We start from the raw sequence: 18,979 nt of genomic DNA on the forward strand, positions 1-18,979 counted from the left end.
AGGGAAAGGCTGGACCATCTCAGGCTGGTCCAAGCCCTGCCCAACCTGGCCTTAGACACTGCTGGGGCTCGGGCAGCCACAGCTTCTCTGGGTATCCTGTGCCAGGGAAGCCATTTCTTCCTCAAAGGGAACAATTCCTCCCCAATATCCCATCCATCCCTGCCCTCTGGCAGTGGGAAGCCATTCCCCCTTGTCCTGTCACTCCACACCCCTATCTAAAGTCCCTCTCCAACTCTCCTGGAGCCCCTTCAGGCCCTGCAAGGGGCTCTGAGCTCTCCCTGGAGCCTTCTCCTCTCCAGGTGAGCACCCCCAGCTCTCCCAGCCTGACTCCAGAGCAGGGGGGCTCCAGGCCAGGAGCAGCTCCATGGTCTTCTATGTACTCGTTCCAGCAGCTCCAGGTCCTTTTGCAGTTTGCCACAGGGCTGGGGCAGCTCTGCAGGCGGGGTCTCACCTGAGCAAGGCAGAGGGGCAGAATTTCCCCTTCCCCTTCTGCCCAGAGTGGGACATCAGCCCAGGGCATGGGGGGTTTCTGACACACGTGGCTGGGGCACATCCATGGCAGGCGTTTGGAACCAGATAACCTTAATGTCCTTCCCAGCCCTGGCCATTCTATGATTCTGTATTGAGCTTCTCATCCACCAGTACATCCAAGTCCTTCTCAAGGCAGCTTTCCTTCCATCCATCCATCCATCCATCCATCCATCCATCCATCCATCCATCCATCCATCCATCCATCCATCCATCCATCCATCCATCCATCCATCCATCCATCCATCCATCCCTCCTTCCTTCCTTCCTTCCTTCCTCTTCTCAGCCTGTACCTGGACTTGAGATTGCCCCAACTCCATGTAGGACCTTTTACTTGGCCTAGTTAAGTGTCATGAGATTTGCACAGCTCCACCTCTCCAGGCAGTCCAGATTGTTTTCATGGATGCCCAGTCCCTGCCCTCCAGTGTGTGAGGAGGGCACCTCCCACCAACACAGCTTGGTGTCACCAGGACACTGCCCAGGGTGCCTATGAGTGTCTTTGTCACTGGGAAAGATGTTAAACACACAAACTCCTACATCAACCTCTGAGAGACACCACACCAAACTGCTCTCAAAAAAAAAAAAAAAATTGTTCTCCAACTGCTTCAGAAACCATGGAAGTGGGGGGTTGCAGGATGCTTTGTCTCTTGAATGTTTACTTTCCTTGGAGACTGTGACCCTGCTCCCAGATCAGGGTGAATGGGAAAGGCCACGGCCCTGGCTGAGCCTTCCAGTGAGCACCAACACAAGCACTAAACCCCTGCACTCAGAGACTACATGCTGCTTATCTGGAGAATGGAAACAGAAATATATTGATGCCACCAGCAGTTCCCCCAAGCAGAGAGGTGCCATCCACACCTGGGCTATGGCACAGCGATGAGAAGCAGAGGATGCAAAGAAGAACATCTGGATTATATCTTTATTTTGCCCCTTTTTTTGTTTCTTGTAGTTTTTCATGTTTATCTATAACAGCTTAAAGCTCTTAATCTTAAAATCTTTTTCATGGAGACTTCTCTGAGCTTTGCTGTACAACCTGTCTGGTGTTGGGGAACCAGCTGAACTAGGGAGACTGCTGAATGATGGGTCTGGGTCTATCCCAGCAAAATTTACAGGAGGTAGAGACACAACACACACCTTGTGGTCCCAGAGACTCAGCTGGGTGGGGAGGATGGAAGCACCAGGAGCAAGGGAGCCAAGCAGGCATTGGCTTCACAGGGCCTCTGGCTCTGGGCACACCCCAGAATGTTCCAGCAGCTGCTTTTCAGCCTGCAAGTTTTGCTCTTCAATTCATCCCCTGAGGAACTGATAAAAGCAATGACAGTTTCTTTCAAAAGACCTTCAACAACTCACTTAAGAAACTCTAGTTGGTAAATTCAGTTAGAACAGCAACGACTTCCTCCATGGGAGGACAGGCTGCAGATAAAGCTCTGGGTTGCTGACGAGTTTCATCACTGAGGCTGCTCCAGAAGCCATGGAAACTCCAGCAGAGCTGCAGCACTTCATCCTTTCAAAGCCTCTGCTCTGTCCTTGCCCTGACTCCCCCTCACCACAGGACACTGTGCCTTACTGTGGTATCAAGATCCTCATGGAATATTTCTCTCTAGGGAGCAGCAGCTTCCCAAACAAGTCCTTCCTGTCAGGGGAATCCTGCAGAATTCCCCCAAAATCTCAGAGTGACTTCTGGCACCTTGGCTGGATTCCCAGAGGCTCCAGGTGCAGGACCACACCCCTGACCAAACGCTCACACGCCAGCGGAGCTGGGAGTGCAGGGATCCAGCCCAGGCACTCTGGGCAGCCTCACACCCACAGCCCTCTCTGGTGTCCTGCATCCCCAGGGCTGCCACCTCAGCCCCTGCCCTCACCTCACACCTGGAGCATCCACAGCCACATCTGTCCTTCTGAGAAGGGGATATAGAAGGTGCAGAACACCCTCAAAGTGCATATGGTTGGTATAATTTCCTCACCCACCCCCCCAAAGAAGCATCACTGAATCTTTGGCTTTTTTAAGGAAAATGTATTTTGTGAAAATAGAATTTATTATCATAAAATTTGATATTAAATAAAAACATACCATACCACCACCACTCATGGCCACTGTGCTGGCACCACTCACGGAGCTCATGGAACTGCCCTGCCCAGAACAAGGACCCACTGGAACATGCAGAGAAAGAAACATGGGGAGGGACAGAAACCATGGCATACAAAACCCTCCGTGCTTGGACAGGGCAGCATCTCAACTGCAGGAACACATCATCTCCTACAAAAACAGTGCAAGCTGCCCAGCCCCAGTGCTGCTCTCCCAACACTGGCTCAGGAGCAGCTCACAGACACAGCTGAACGGAACCGTGGAGAGGCAGACGGACAAATAAATAAATAAATAAATAGGTAGATAAATAAATCAATTGATAAATAAATTGATAAATAAATCATAAGGCGGAGTCCCCAGCCAGTGCATGGTCAAGGTGAACCAGGCAAGAGCAGCTGATAGCAGCCCACCCCCACGCTGAAGAACTGACCCCCGCCAGGGCATCGCTCCTTCCTCCCCGGGGATCCTCGTGCTGGAAGCTGACTGAGGCAGTGTGGGATGCTCCGAGGCACAGCTGCTTATTTACAGGGTTACAGTACAAATAAGAACTCACTCATCAGCCCAGAGACAGCGAAGGGAAGTCACAGGAACAGAAAAGTGCAAATTTTCTTTGCAGGAAGTGAAGGAGACGACACGACCTCCTTTGGAGCAGAGAAATACCAAGGTATGGAGTACAAGGGATCTCTCCTAAGGGGCTGGGGCTTTGCTGGGAAAAGCCAGTTAGCTAACTTACAGCCAGAATATAATCATTAAATTAAAATATTTACAGGGAACAGAACATGCTGGATCCCAGAGCTGAGCCCTCACACCTCACACTTTTTCCCCAGGGGCTCTCAGCTCCCATGCCTTCCAACACATTCTCTATTCAACACATACTTCTTCCCTATGAAAATAATCAGCTTATTGCAGAGGGCTTCTCCTGAACTCTCAGTCTCTGGGGCTGTGTTGGCAGCCTGGATGGAATAAACAAACCCCCTGTTAGTTTTTTTTATTGGACCCAAGTCTTTTGAAGAGGTTTTTCCCTTTGAAGAAGAAGCCTCTCTTCTTTTTCCTCTGCCCAGGTGCATCACTGCAGGCGAGGAGGGCCAGCGATGCCTGCTCTGGACTCTGCTCGCCTGGGACAAGGCAGGAAGGTGCTGGCAGAGGAGGAGACGGAGAGGAGTCGCTCTGATCAACAGACCCACCTGGATTTAGCTAGGTGGGAAAGAGACAAAAGACAAAAGCACAAGTTAGAGCTGCTGAAGAAGATCACACCAACATAAACCTCAGCCAGAGAACCTGGCCTTCTCCCCTCTATGCAGTTCCACTTAGGAAATTTCCAGTGGATTTAAATTTTGTACTTACAACCCAGATCCTTCCTTAGCTAAGAATTCCTGAAATTCCTGAACTTTGGGCTAAGAACAGGACAGCACAAAAGACCCACTAAGTACATGGTGAAAGATGCTGCTCTACAGCTAAGTAAGTGAAGCAGCTCCTGAGAGCATGGATGGGGACAGGTACTGATGAGTCCATGAGTCCTCAGCCATGGAGCCTGCTGGGGTCCCAGCATGCTCTGGGACAGAAGCCAGGACATTAACAAAATCAAATTTCATAAGAACAAGTGCTGTACAAGATCTCCACAGGGTCAAGGAGACTGGCTAAGCCCTCAGGCTTCTCAATAGTAGCCATGGTAGTAAGAGGAATTGGGGGTCCTGCAAGGCTGCTCAGCATCCAGCAGATCCAGAGGCAGGAGGGGCAGAAAGCCAAGTCTGGTGCTCTGCAGTGGCACCAATGGAGAAGGACATGGAGATGTCTTGGATCAAGTGGCACACAGTAATGTTCCCGAGTGTTTGAGATGGTTAATTGGGACCCACCAGTCTCAAATAGTGCTGTTTCCTTTCGAAATCAGAATGTGCCCTAGTCCTGGGCTCAGTTTCCTCTTCACAAAGCACCGAGAGATCAGTTCCTATCAGCAGCCTTCCTTCCACAATCTCCTCTCGCTAGGCTTAGCTGTCCAGACAGTGACAATTACCAATCTGGCAGGTCAACCTTTCCCAACAGGCTGTGAAGCTCCCCAGGGAAGAGGCTCTGAGTTTCTGAGGCCTAGGAGAGCCTTAGCCTCACTGCCTTCTCTTCCACACAGCTTTCACAAACCAGCAGCTTCCGAGCTCCAGCTGTACATCCTGTCTTGGCATCCCCCAAAACACAAGATGAGAGTGGCTGGACCTGTGCCAGGAAAGAGTCCTTTGACATTGGAACATTACACCCTCAGCATCCCTCTACCTGGGCCTCACTGAGTCCCTCACAGGTCTGCAGGAGCCAAAGCCCCAGAGGGAATGTGAGATGGTGACAGTGCCAGCAGGACTCTCTGCCTGAGTGGAAGCACTCCTCAAGATCAGACTCCAGCTGGTAACTGTGTGCAGATCTCAGCAGCAGCCCCTGGGCAGGACTGGATGTGCCTGGTCCTGGTCCTGCTCTGTGTCCAGGGCAAGCAGCTGAGTAAGGCAGAAGCAGAGCCCAGAGCATTGCTGCCCCACTCCAGCACAGCCATGCTCATGCCCTGTGGGGACTTTAAATAAAAGTTTCCCAGGGTGGAAAGTCAAAGCAACTCTGCTCTGCCACCCTAGTGCTGGTTCAGCACCCACCTCCTTTGGGACCAGGAGCAGCCAGTGGCTGCAACCTCTCCTCCCCTCACAGGTGGAAGCTGTGCTGGTCAGGCTGCTGCAGGCATGAAGCACCTCTGGCCCAGGACGAGCACAAATCTCTGCTCTGGATGAGACTCAGCACCTACAACACCCATGGAGTCAGTCCTGAGTGGGCAGGAGCACAGGGAGCTCCATCTTGGAGTGAATTTGTGACCCCTCCCAACTCCACAAAACTGAGAGTCAACTTCTGCCTCACAGCAATCACTGAGTTGTGCCAGTGCCATCACTCTCCCTTACCTGAATTACAGGACAGAGCTGGAACTCCTCTCTGCCTCTCCCCATGATAGTAACCAATCCCACAGTTGACTTTTCCCAAGCTCACATTCTGTTCACCTGAAAATGTTGCTTTCCAAGGCACTCCTGCAACACTCCAGGTGTGCAGCACTGTGCCCTAAGGCCAGCTGCTGTCCAGGACATGCTGCAGAATGTCACACATGCTGATGGATGGCCCAGGCTGGCCTTTGGGAAAGCTGCATTCTGCCTGAAAGGTCCACTCCAACCAATGCTGCAGCAACAGCTGCAACCTCTGTCTGTCCTGGCAGCTCCACTGTGCAAAGAACAGCACTTGGTGCTGATAAGCCCAGTGTTAGTCAGGTCTGAGGAGTCCTGGAGTAAACCCAAATAAATCCAGATGAACCATATGCAGCCAGAAATGCAAGATTTGCGGAGGCAAAGAAAAAAGAAAGCCAGGGGAGGGCTAAATTGGAGCTCACTCTCTTAGCTGGGAGCAAAAGAAAGAATCCCCAAGTTCTACTCCAGAAACTATGATTTGTGCAACAAAGAATCCTTGGATAAAATGTCCAAAAGTACTGGGCTAGCATCAGAAGGGGCTCATCAACACTCAGGGAGTGATGTAGGAGGGATGTAAAGGCCCCTGTGCAGCCAGGGCAGTGGAGGTTCTGTCCATGCACCACTGGAAAACACTTTTTTGGTAAAGACGGAACAGTTTCAGGACAGAGCTGAAGTGGCCCCACAAACAATTTCTCCTCTTCTCAGAGGTCTCTATGTGGCATGAAAGCAACAGAACCAGCTCACAGATTCATGTGGTAAGAGAAAAATCATATGAAAATTGGGGGTTCTTCTCTAAGAGAGACAAAGGAAAAACTGCTCTGTCGAAATCTCATACAAGTTATTAGAGTGATAAACACAAGAGTGATGTCAGTTTTCAGGGATGGTTTTAGTACTCTCTCAGGTGTTACTGATTAACACAATTTCTGAAAAACAAACATTTGAAACTAAGGAAAACAAAGACTGCTCCTGCTGGTCCCCAAAACCAGGGGTCTCACCCACCCAGCCCCAGAACAATTATCCACACAAGGTTGGTTTTAGGGCCTCAATGTTACTATTTTCTTAAATGGATGGTGGGCAGGGATTTTTCAGGACTATTCTCAGGAAGGAGTAAAATCCAGAGGGAAAAAACCCCAGGCTGAACATGAAGTGAGCTCAGACTGAGGATGACCTTGCAAAGGCCAAATGACGCTTTGGCTGTTGATGAGAACAGAAGGGCCAAGCTGAATTACAAAGCAGGTCCTTCCCAAACCTGAATATCCAGCACAGTCCCATCCTGGTCCCAAAACCACCAGATAATTGTTCCAGCCAACTGCACTTCATGTGCTGAATGGTTTGTCTTTACCACAGAACCCAGGTGGCAGTGAAAGGTCTGACATCAGACCTGAAGGTGGATTTGCCACCACAGCCCCAAACCAGCCAGTCAGACTACAAACAAGAATAGAAGCCAACTCCAGGTGCAGGAGCCTTTGAGGTGCTGAGCTGGGTGGAAGGTTGAAGGTCTCACACACTTACATGGTTGCTCTCTCTATGTATCATTCATATCTATCACTGGACTCTTCTCTTCCTCATTCTCTGAAGAAAAGAACCATCCCGGGTGCGTAACACAGGCAGAAATAAATACATGAAATCAGTTAGAATCAAACACTTTCTGAAGGTGCTTTACAATCAGTCTTTGACAGAAACCACATGTTAGTAATGGAAAAATATTCCATCAACAGGAACAGTGTTAAAGCAGCTGCTCTGAGCTGGTAAGCATGAGTGTTTTGGGCCCTGGCTGTGACCAGAACTTCTTGGATCCTCCCCTTTATGCTGTTTTTGTTTGTTTATTCTAATCCCCAAATGTTGTCAGTTTGTAAGCTCAATTGCTTCACCTTTTCAGTTGCCAGCATTTTAAGATTTACTCAGAAATAATTAAAAATGATCCACCTTCCCCAGTTCAATTTGGAAATAAATTGTCCTTATTCACAGGCCTTTGGTAGGGCAGCAAGGAGAAGGGAAGTGTGAAGAACAGGTAAGGTAAGAACATCACATCCAAGAAATTACAAGTGATTTAAAAATCACTCATGGAGAAGCTTCTGTTGCAACTGGAACGAGCTGTAACCAAGTCCAAAGCTCTGCCATGGTACACACACATCCCCCCTGAGGTGCCAGGGCTCAAGCTGGGACTGGGAATTTGCAGGGAGCCTGCTCTGCTAACAGCAAGTTGAACAAGCCAGTTTTCCTTAACTCCATGGGGTGAAAGTGCTACAGGAATTTGGAAAGCCTCAGGCATGACTGTATCACTGGGAGAGTTTATTCCAGCTCAGGGATGGATGTGGAGTATGTCTGTTTTGCAGGAGGTATTTCTTTCTTCTGCCTTTCCCCTGAGGTTTTCTGCCCACAGGTTGGGACGCTGTGACTGCTGTAACAGCCAAAACCACTGTGGAGTCAGGTTCTGTTTCTTCAGGAATCATTAAACACACTTAAATGCAGTTAATTAATTCCACTTTGTCTCTGAGCAGGGTAAATATACCACTTTTAACAGGGGGCAAACGTGCCCTTCCTGTTTGGAAGCTTTTTAGACAGGTCTGGATTGCAAAGCACAAATGGAAGGAGTGCTGGGGGTGCTGAGCCAGAATCCCCTGGGACAGGTGTCCAGGAGAAGCAGGGAGGCAGCAGGACAGGAGCCAGGCTGGCACAATGCAGAATTAGCTACAGTCATGCCTAGAGAGCTCAAGCTGATTCCCACTAAAATAAAATTTGTTTAATCATCATTATCTGAATTTTCCAGTCCTCCAAATACAGAGAACAGCAGTTCATGGATCAGGATAGTAGCAAAACTACCAAACCAAACAGGTTCCTGCTCTGTGCACCCAAAAGTCAGAGCCAGTGTAAGAGGAGGCTCCCTTGGATCTCAGGCACAGAGGAATAGAGACAAATGGAAAGGTTTGAAGGGTGGGCAAACCTGAAATGTGTCTATTTTATATGGGTTGTCTTTAACACAGCTGAAAGGTGCTTGTGTTTAAAAATGTCATGAAACATAGCAAAAGAGCTTCCAATCTTCAGCATGCAAGGGTATGTGGGCCAAAGTGCCTGTGCAGGGCATCAGTCACCCACTGAACTCAGCAGCAGAGAACAGAGAGGAAAGTGGGTTTGGCTTTGCAAACACTTCACACATGCCAGTGGCAGACAAAGTTACCTGAACTCTCCCTGGTCCCTGGAGGATGTGGGCTGGGGCTAGAATAACAACCCCTGGAATCTGAAACAGGCCCTGTGGCTGCTAGTTGATGCCAGAGGGAAGATCTGCACTAAATTACACTTAGAATTCCATCTTTATTTTACTGCTTGAGGTCTCCTTTGGCACCCTCTATTTCAACAGATGAGTCATTTGGTAAGAGTAAATAATTTTGAGAGGGAAACTGAAGAAAGAGCCCCACTCTGCATCCTTGTTAACGCCCAGGGAGGTTAGACCTGGGTGACATCTGGGCTCTTAAACCCTGGCAGTAACAGCTGATTAACCTGTGATTCCCCAGCAGGGGAGCACAAGGACCCCAGAGAGCTGCTGAGGTCAGCAGATGATCCAGCAAACTGCCCACAAACCTCATTATCTGAGCCAGGCTGCTCTGCCTGAGAAGACATCAAGGCTGGAGTGCAAATCCTGTACCCACAAAGCCTGGAATGCCAGGAAGCAAGGGATAGGGCTGAGGTGAAGGAAGACCAGGCAGCATTTGAAGATAGAGATATAGATACAGAGAACAGGAAGAGCTGAGCATGAAAAAAAGGCCAAGAAATGCTGCAGAGAGCAGAAAGCTGGGATGGCACCAGTGGGGAGTTCAACAAAGCAGGATTCAGGGATTCAGGGCCACCTACTTCCCTAAGGATGGCTCAAAGCCAACCTGCTCTGACTCATGTGGGTCTGACACCACATGACAGGGCCAACAACTTCCCAAGAAGGACTGACGGTTGAGCCCATGTGAGGTGGGACCAAGCTGGGTCCCTCCTGCCTCCCTCTCCACAGTGAGACAGCACTGGGGATCCAGGAATGACAAAAGAGCTGCTGCACTTTTAGCCTCAGCCCCTGGCATGACCCCAGTCTCCCACTAAAGCCTTTATTCCAAGAGTCTCAGCAATACAATGCAAGGGGTTAATTTAACCTTTGAATTCCTTGACTCTGGGGAATGCTTTTGAAACCATAGGATCCATCCCCTAGATCTGCTTGGGAAACTCCTCAGTGTGTTCTGAATTTATCCAGAAGCATCTCAGCCTGGATTAAGATATATCTAACTAGGGGTGGATGGAAAAACATTGGTGTTTGGGTGTTGCTAATTCCAGAACTCCTTGGCATGGATATAGTAATATTTAAGGAATTTAATGTGCCTGGGGAGCTGTTTGAACCTTTCCTTCCAGTCGGATTTTCCCACTGACCTTTCAGTGGATCTAAACAATTTGCTGGTAGGATTTGAATACTCCTTGCCTATCTGACCACACTAAGGCCCCAGCAGGTGCTGTTTTGTGCCACTTTCTGCACTACAAGTAAGTCTTTGGGAAGAGCTCCTGGCACTCCCTTGGGATGAACAGGCTCCATGCAGTAAGTTCAGTGATCCCATGGGTGCTGCATGCCATGCAATGCACAGGCTCCAGCCACAGCCCAGCCTGGACAGCAGTGCCATGCAGTCACACATCTCACCTGGCTCTCAGCACTCAGTGGAGAAGCTTCTTTCTCTTTGGAATGGAATTCCTTGTCTGTGCCGCCATCCAAAGGAACAGCTTCCAGGAAGTTGGATGGGACAAGGCCTCTCTGTTGGTTCAGCTCTCCCTGCAAGATCAACAATAAATTCTCACATCAGCTTTCCTGGAGACATAAATAACAACTTGAGGTGCAGTGCCCTGCAGAGAAGGTTGGGCTGTAGGCTGAGACAAGTCCAGAACACACCCACATAGGGAGGATCCTCAGAAAATTCCAGAACTCACATCCTTGCTTAGTTGTGGAACAATTCAGAGCACAGGAACACAGAAGAGAGAAAAGGAAGGAGAGATGACAGCAAATTGTGACAAAGGTGATTTCTACAAACTCAAAATCTCCGCTACCATACTGCAATGTGACTGTGCCACGGGTGTCCTAGAGGCCTTTGATTTGCCCTGGTATTTACTGATGTCTTTAAAGAATGAGGCAATACTACAATGTACTGTAGGCATTGCATCCATGACCACAGAGGCCCAGTATTGTATTGTACTCCTACAAATATTTATCCAGTTCAACAGGAGGTGGTTGGGTAAGACAAAACCCACCGCAGCATTGCTGCTTGTCCAACACTATAAAAGGATCAAACAAAACATTCTCAGTGATGCCCTCAGACTTAACCTGGAGCTCAACCTTAAGTCAGATGCGTGAAGGCACAGTGTTTCCCATGCAGGAAAAGGTGGATGATCCAAGGGCTAAGGCTCAAGTTTGGCACACAGCTGGAGGGCACAGCCCCAGGAATGTGTCTGCTTACTTGGATCACCATTCCAGCCTCTGGCCCAAGTGTCCAAGTGCCTGGTGAAATGTTAGCTCAGAGCAGGTGCTGGTTCAGCTGGTGTGTGCATAGAAAAATGCAGGCAAGGCTTTGGGAAACCTGCAGGCAATTGATACCAAAAAATAAACTCAGAACCACTGGGATGTTTAAAGACCATAGCAATGCTCTCAGGGCTGGAGCCCCTCTGCTCTGGAGCCAGCCTGGGATACCCCGGGACTCCCCTGGAGGAGAAAAGGTTCCAAGGGAGACCTCAGAGCCCCTTCCAGGGCCTAAAGGAGCTCCAGGAGAGCTGGAGACAGACTGGGGACAAGGGACAGAGAGACAGGACAAGGGACAATGGCTTCCCACTGCCAGAGGGCAGGAATAGATGGGATATTGGGAAGGAATTCCTGGCTATGAGTGTGCTGAGGCCTTGGAACAGGATGCCCAGAGAAGCTGTGGCTACCTCTGGATCCATGGAAGCATCGAAGGCCAGGCTGGACGGGGCTTGGAGCAACCTGGGACAGTGGAAGGTGTCCCTGCCCACGGCAGGGGGTGGAACAGGATGAGCTTTAAGGTCCCTTCCCCAAACCATTCCAAGACTCTGTAATACCGCATTTATAGCAGGAGAAATGAGCTCCAGAAACAGGCTGCCCAGCACTAAGTAGAGAGGGGTTTATGTTTTTCTCAAAAGCAGGATATGTTGTGCCCTGATTTCTGCTTCCCTGCCACTCCGCGAACTCCAACAATTTCCAGTGTAACCACAGGACCTTCCCAAGCCCTGCACTTACATAGTAGAATCCATCATCATCCATGGACCCAAAGACAGTGATAATGTCCCCAGCACTGAAGGTCAGTTCAGCCTGCAAAGAGCCAGAGAACAGAGGTGACAGGAAAAGCAGTGCCTGGAATTACTCACCAGGAACACGGGCTCCCCTTGGCTTCTTGCCCAATCTTACTCCAGGGGAGGGAGCCCACTGTGTTTGGTCTTGCAGGACCAGGATGCAGGAGGGAAACTGAAGTGGATAACTCTGGAATTCATTGCTAGGGAAGCATTTCATAAATTAAGACAAGAGCAAAGCCCATTTTAAAACCAATTTTAATAAGGTTTCAAAATAGTACCTACCACCTGCTCTGGAAAGGTGCACTGAGGACAAGCTCAGCAAGCACCAGAAATACTGTCCATTTCTTTAAGTATAATTACAAATCCTCCTCCCTTGGATGAGCCTGTTTTGTATGCAGCACTTAGGGACTAGTCACTAGCAGGAATGCATACAAACAGGGTGGTTTAGCCTGGACACGGAACAGGAGCACAGCACACAGTGACCCTTCACTGTCACACCCTCTGCTCTGTCAGACACCCCAGCATATGCTCCATGGGGCATAAGGCTAAAGAAAAAGATGTCACCAGTCTCTTTTAATGGAAAAAGCTGCCCAGTGGAGGCTCCAAACAGGCTGAGTCCCACTTAAGACGCTCTGACACTTCACAGGTGTCAGCTGGAAGGGATCTACTTCCAAGATATTTACAATAATATATCCCTAGTCCTCAATTTAATCTCTTGAGGCTGCAGGTCGCTCCTGTGGAGCATCTCCCACAGAACTCTACCAGCTTGTTTCAGTAATTTAAGCTCTTGTCCAAAAGAGTTCTAAAAGAGCAAATCACTGCAAAAAGCACAGTCACCTCCTCAGTGACAAGGGTTCAAAAGTGTTCGGTGGCTGGATACATGCTCACATTGTGTCTCTCCCAAGATATTCCACCATCCTAAAACACTCTGTCCTCAGCTGTGTCTCTCTGGGCAGGAGACACAGCTTGGGAGGCAAGCATTCCCTAAGCTGTGCTCTCTGTTGGCCAGACACTCCTTGTGGATGAAGGGAAAGGATAGGAATCCAAACCCTGTGTTTATGTTTGCTCTGAGAGCAAACACAGCTTGGAGGAACAGAGAACAGATCATGTGCTCATCTCTTTTTGCAGAAAGGATTCTGCATTGCCACCTTTCTACCTGGAACTGATTTATCCACAAAACTACTGTTTGGATTGTATCCTTCCCTGTTTAGATTATACCCCTTCCCATCCCTGGAAGTGTCCAAGACCAGGCCAGAAGGAGCAACCTGGTCTAGTGGAAGGTGTCCCTGCTCATGGTAGGGGGTGGGATGAGATGGGCTTTAAGATCTCCTCCAACCCATCCCTTTCCATGATTCTGTCATTCTATATGTAGGAATTGCTTGAAAAGAAGAACTTTGCAAACTAGTATATTAAACTGGAGGTAAATCTTTTTGCTTGAACAAAGACCTACACAGATAGTTAACACTAAAGTCACGTTCAAATTAAGTGTCAAAAGTGCTTTCAAACACTTAAGCAGGTTTTTCCTTTTCCCAGAGTGTTTCCTGGATCAGTTGCTACCAGTAGAAGCTGCTTCCTCCTGCCCCAGATCTGCTCAGTCCTGTCTGATCACTAAAGGATGCAATGAATACTCACACAGTTTCACTGAGACTCTGGTTGGACCAAAGTGCTGAATGTCTTGAGAGAGAAGGAAAAAAGAGAAAGGAAAGGAAGGAAAAAAAGAGAAAGGAAAGAAACCTCTGAAAAGGGGGGGAGCAGCTGGTGTTTACCTCCACATCTGTGTTAGGAGAGCTCTCCTTTGGGTTGTAGTCAAAGGCAGCCACCATCCTGTGAGGAGTCAGCAGCTCTGCTTCAATGTCTTTATGTTTCTGCCCTGCAGGAGAAAAATAAAATATTCTTAGATGGAAATACTAGGACAAAATCCCAAATCACAGCAACTCCTTCACCATTCTTATAGTGGTCTGTGCAAAAAGAATACAGGGGGGGAACTGAGTGGAGAGAGACTTTAGAGCCATTTGGTAAAACAGTTTTCTGATCTTCTTCATTGCCTCATAAGCACAAAAGTGGGGACATCCATCCATCCTCTCATCCTGGTGCTCTGTTTATATGTACAGGAATGTATTATTTTATGTTTTCTATTTACTCACACACACACACAGAGAACAGCTGTCCCTTTACAGTGTCTTGAAAGGACATTTCTCCTCCCACTACACAATGTTCTGCTATTAAGCTACAAAATTTATCCTCCAAGAGCCAGGAACCAGCACACAGGGAAGTCCAGGCCTTGCCATCCCAAATCTCCTGCCTGCTCAAACCCATTACCTACAGACCTGCCCTGCGCCTACAAAAGCCAAGTCTGGTGCTACAGAAAACACACGTTCATGGATTTAAACTCTCTTTTGGGTCAGCACCAGATGGGCTGGCAAAGGGTTTGCACACTGGGCCTCTCTGGATATAAAGAGATGATGCCCCTCAGAAGAGGGAGCACCCTCTCAGTGTCTCTTGGATCATAGGGACCACAGCATGTGATGAGTGAGAGACTGCCCTGCTCCCCCCAGAGTAAAACAACTGGTGCACTCCCCCTGGAAGCACCCCTTGCTCACCCAAACCGTTCTGCACCCACCACTAAACAAAAAGAACTAAACCTTTTTGTTACAGTGCTTAGAAGCAGCACCACAGGGTGTCACACTGGCCCTTGACCACAAAACACATCTGTAATTCTATCATGCATTACCTACTCCCCCGTAAAAGCGCTTCTCACCTGGCTGAGACTTGCATTCCTGTTTGTCCAGCCCTGCTGAGGGAAGAAAATGCCTCATCAGTAAGAGCTCATCTCCAACAGTGACCACATGACACAACTGATAAACAGTAAAAAAGAGCACCAAGACAGCAAACAACAGAAGCAAACTGTTCATGCAACTCAAAGTCTACACCAGTAACCAGGACTCAGGAACGTAACAAGAAGCACAGGTCAAGCTCCAAACTATGAAAGACATCACTGTTGTTAAAAACTTAACACCAGCACAGGGATGGGCTCTCTTTCCACTTCCTAGCAGTCATATAAACATCTGAGGGTCCTGAAAGCAAGTAGTAAAAATTCAATGCAGTCTGTAATCCTATAGCAAAAACCAAAGAGGAAGCAGTGGGTGACACAGACCTTTCTTGGAGCGTCTGGGCTTTGGAGGAGGGACAGTTTGGCGGCGTGGAGGTGGAGAAAATGTGCCATTTCCTTAATAAAAACACCAAAAAAGCAAATAAATAGACAAGAGAAACAGACAGTGAATGGAAAGTGAGAAGCATCTTGAATAGTGAACAGGGGACAGAGATGACATGCCTCCCCTGGGAGGCTGACAACAGGATTTCTGTGGGCAAAGCCCTCTGGGCCTCATATGTGGACTCAGAGGAGCTGTGATCCACATCCCAAATACACAGAGAAATCCACACTGTACTTACACCTTTTAGGCAGTCCACAGCTCAGAGCAGACACACTTTGCTGCTCCTCAGCTTTCAGAAGCAGCACCATAAGGACAAAATAAAGCCTTGTACCATTAATACCCAGCTAAAGCTTCTGCACTGAGCAGGGTCAGGACTGGATGAAATCCCAAATGAACCTAAGGAGTGCCCAGACCAACCCCTCCAAGGCACTTCCTTAGTTACAAGGCTGTGACAGCCTTGTTATGGCAGCAGGAAAACAGCAGAGGTACAGCCAGCCCAACTGCCAAGGAATCAAAGAACCACTACAGTTAGAAAAAGACCATCAGGTCCAACCTGCACCCGCTACCCCCTCCTGTCAGGGAGTTGTGCAGAGCCAGAAGACCCCCTCTGAGCCTCCTTTTCTCCCGCCTGATCCTCCTTCCCAGCTCCCTCAGCTGCTCCTGGGGCTCTCTGTTCCCTTTCCTGGACATGCTCCAGCCCCTCAGCGTCCTTACCAAGAGGGGCCCAGAACTGCCCCTAGGATTTGAGGTGTGTCCCCACCAGTGCCAAACCTACAGTCCCTCCCTCCACACACAACTTATTGACTACCACCACCACCTTCCTCAAAACTTTCAAACCTGTCATGTTTAATGAAGTCTCAGAGCTATTAAAATCCTTTACTCTTCCAAGACTATGCAGTGAGACAGGGCAGAGTATCCCTCGTGTATCCACTGAGAGACACAGGCCACCACAGGCATCCAGCCATCTCTGGCATGCACGCAAGAGAAAGAGTATGGATGTGAAAAACACCTTACTCAAATCTCCGCTCCTCAGACACGGGAGAGACCGAATATGTTTGTCCTTTAAAAACATATTCAAGAAATCACACAGTGAAAACATCAGGCTCCTTCAGTCCCTGTGCTGCTCAGGATCAACTTTCCAGGGACTAACATTTAGGAGCTGAGCACTGTCAGTCCCTCAGAATCATAGAATGGTTTGGGTGAGAAAGGACCTTAAGGGTCTGTTAGTCTCCCTCCACAGAAATAGGAACAAGTTGGATTTCTCCTTTTTGTTTTTTCCTCGAGTTTTCTTATTTTTAAGTTGATTTGGGCTTTTTTCCCAGCTCAGGCAATGTCAGGGCTTACCTTTGCCATGACCAACACTTGTGCTATTTTTCATTGCTGAACTTGCAGGGAAACAGGGACCAGCCAAACCAGGAATATCCTGGTGTTTTAACAAGTGGAGCAGATCCCACAATTGGCACTGGCAATAGAGGGTGCACAGAGGAGTGCACGATGAGGGGTGGCAGGCATGAGGGAGAGGCACAGGAACACTGGGATTCACAGCAGGGGCAGCTCACAGCCACCAAGCCTGACTCAGTCTGAGCTGCGCTGGCTGCACATCCCAGGGCTGCTCCCTCTCCTCTCTGAGTACATGAGAGGGAAGGAACAGGAAAGCCTCTGCAGTGCACAAGGCACTGACCACATACTTCAGGGAGTAAGTAAGGAGGAACCCAACCACCAGATCTGCTCTGTGTACACTCCTGCCTGCCTACCTTGCTGTCTCACGCCTTTCCTCCCCCTTTCACATCTCCATTCCCAAGTCACAGATTCTCTCACCCAAGAGCAGGGTCATCCCAAGAGTTCCATTCACAGGCTTTCAAAACAAAGGAGGGAACAGAGTGAAAACTCTTGTTCACATACTTCAGCTGCTCTTCAAATGCTTCCGTTTCCCTGTCCCTAGCAAGGTTCAGCCTCACTTTGTGCTGAATTCACACACCTCAAGCCCAGGAGCAGCTGCAAATGCTGGCAGTGGAGCCAGGGATGAACTGAGAGCTCGGAACACCCACATCCAGCCAGATGCTCTTGCTAAAGAGCAGCCACTAAATTAGGCTGCAGATCCAGGGACAGCCCTCCAAATGGGTTTGGTGGCTGCACTGGCCACACACAATAGCAGGACTGAGCTTCCAACATTCCAGCAAAGAGCCACAGGAGCATGGCACACACAGACACACACATACACAGTACCTGGGCTCTCCGTGTCCGCAGGCAGGAACCCCTGCTTTAGGAGCTGCTGCTTGAGCTCACTACTCTCCACAGGGACTTCTGACACCATGTTGCATGGAATGTATCCCTCCCTTCCAGCACATTCCCCCCTGTAAAAACCATCAGCATCCTTGTCTCCACAAACCTGCAAAGGGAAATAGACTGTTTATGCTGCAGGGACTGAGCTGCGCAGAGAAAGAATCATGGAATATCCTGAGTTGGAAGGGACCCACAAGGATCATCCATCCAGTCCAGCCCCTGTCCCTGCACAGACACCCCAACAATCCCACCCTGTGCATCCCTGGGAGCAGTGTCCAAATGCTCCTGGAGCTCCAGCAGCCTTGGGGCCCTGCCCATTCCCTAGGGGGCCTGGGCAGTGCCCAGCACCCTCTGGGGGAAGAACCTTTCCCTGATATCCAACCTAACCCTCCCTGACATTGGCTCCAGCCATTCCATAAGGTCACCAGAGAGAAAATATGAGCATCTCCCCCTCTTACTTCCCTCATGAGGAAACTGCAGACCTCCCAAGGTTTATGCTTCCCTGGAACACCAGACAGATCCATAGAGTAGGAGATGTTCACTAAATTCTTACTTTCAGGATCTGCCCCTCCTTAAATGGGAGCTCCTCTTCTGCTGCATCAGGGTTAGGGGACATGGAGACAGGATCGTAGTCAAAGAGAGCCACAAAGATCCGAATGCCATCATCTTTGCCAGATGTCTCAGGAGCAGTGCTCCTTGGAAGGCCTGTGCACAGGGGGAACACAGCAGAGAGAACGTCAGCCCTGCCCCAGGAGTGCATGGGCCAGGCATTGCCTGCCAGCCTCTCCCCAGCCATTTCCAGGAGCTTCCATCTCTCCTGCTGCCCACCTCTCTCCCCGTTCCTGCTCACCTGGACTAGAGAGCAAAGGTTTCTGCATTTGGCTTCTTCTCTCACTCCTGCTCCGTCTCCTGCTAGGAGCCTGCCAGGCGGCTGTGCCGGGCGGCTCCGGGCCCCTGGAATCTTTATGACTGGATGCCTGCAATTGGAACCAGCAGAGAATTAGTAGCAGCCTCTGCCTTCCAACTCCCTGAACAGCGCTCAGCCCAAACGCACTCCACAAAGAGCAGTGCATCCAAATGCAACATTCCTCTTCAGGGACACTCTAGAGCTGGAAAGACCAAGGGAGTTGGAAAACAGAACTGAGGACAGGCAGGCATTCTGCGAGGCACCAGTGACGATCCCCTTGGTGAGGGTGAAGATGCAGGAAAGGGCATTTCAAAGGGAGGCAATGACATTACAGTCAGCATCTACACAAAGCTTTCACCAATCAGCTTATTGCACCAGGGATTTTCACTTGGGTCCCCCAGCCTCCTGCCGTGGGGAGGAAGAGAAGACCCAGTGTGAAAAGGAATACTGCATCGGTGACACTTGGTCAGGGAGCAGGAAAAGCAGAAGCAGCTACTACAAGAAAAGCCATGGAGAAGCACAGAACTACAGAATCTCTCAGATATTCTTCCAGGCAATCCTAGAGGAGGGTCCTTTCTCTGGACAACACTGAACAAAGCAAGATACAGGCAGGCCAGGGAAGCAGAGGGAAGCCAGCACCACTGCAAGCTGCTTCAAAGCCAGAATAGGA

The 18,979-nt window shown here is 49.4% G+C and overlaps 1 protein-coding gene across 8 annotated transcripts in view; it reads right to left on the reverse strand.

The window, feature by feature from the left end:
• Positions 1-2,521: 2,521 nt before the first annotated feature.
• Positions 2,522-18,979, reverse strand: part of TSPOAP1 (TSPO associated protein 1) — a 67,123-nt gene continuing 50,665 nt past the window's right edge. For 3 of the 8 annotated variants that reach the window (XM_036395113.2, XM_036395107.1, XM_036395112.1), the window contains 9 exons: positions 18,253-18,379; positions 17,956-18,107; positions 17,346-17,508; positions 15,062-15,133; positions 14,666-14,701; positions 13,674-13,777; positions 11,855-11,926; positions 10,256-10,384; positions 2,522-3,808 (listed from right to left, as the gene is read on the reverse strand). In XM_036395113.2, the coding sequence (XP_036251006.1) occupies positions 3,593-3,808; positions 10,256-10,384; positions 11,855-11,926; positions 13,674-13,777; positions 14,666-14,701; positions 15,062-15,133; positions 17,346-17,508; positions 17,956-18,107; positions 18,253-18,379 (1,071 nt within the window). In that variant the 3' untranslated portion in view covers positions 2,522-3,592. Of the gene's footprint in view, positions 3,809-7,101; positions 7,162-10,255; positions 10,385-11,854; positions 11,927-13,673; positions 13,778-14,665; positions 14,702-15,061; positions 15,134-17,345; positions 17,509-17,955; positions 18,108-18,252; positions 18,380-18,979 lie in introns of all 8 variants that reach the window. The other 5 variants (XM_036395111.2, XM_036395108.1, XM_054517022.1 and 2 more) reach the window with 5 other exon arrangements.

This window comes from Molothrus ater, chromosome 21 (genome assembly GCF_012460135.2).
Source record: "Molothrus ater isolate BHLD 08-10-18 breed brown headed cowbird chromosome 21, BPBGC_Mater_1.1, whole genome shotgun sequence".
NCBI lineage: Eukaryota > Metazoa > Chordata > Aves > Passeriformes > Icteridae > Molothrus > Molothrus ater.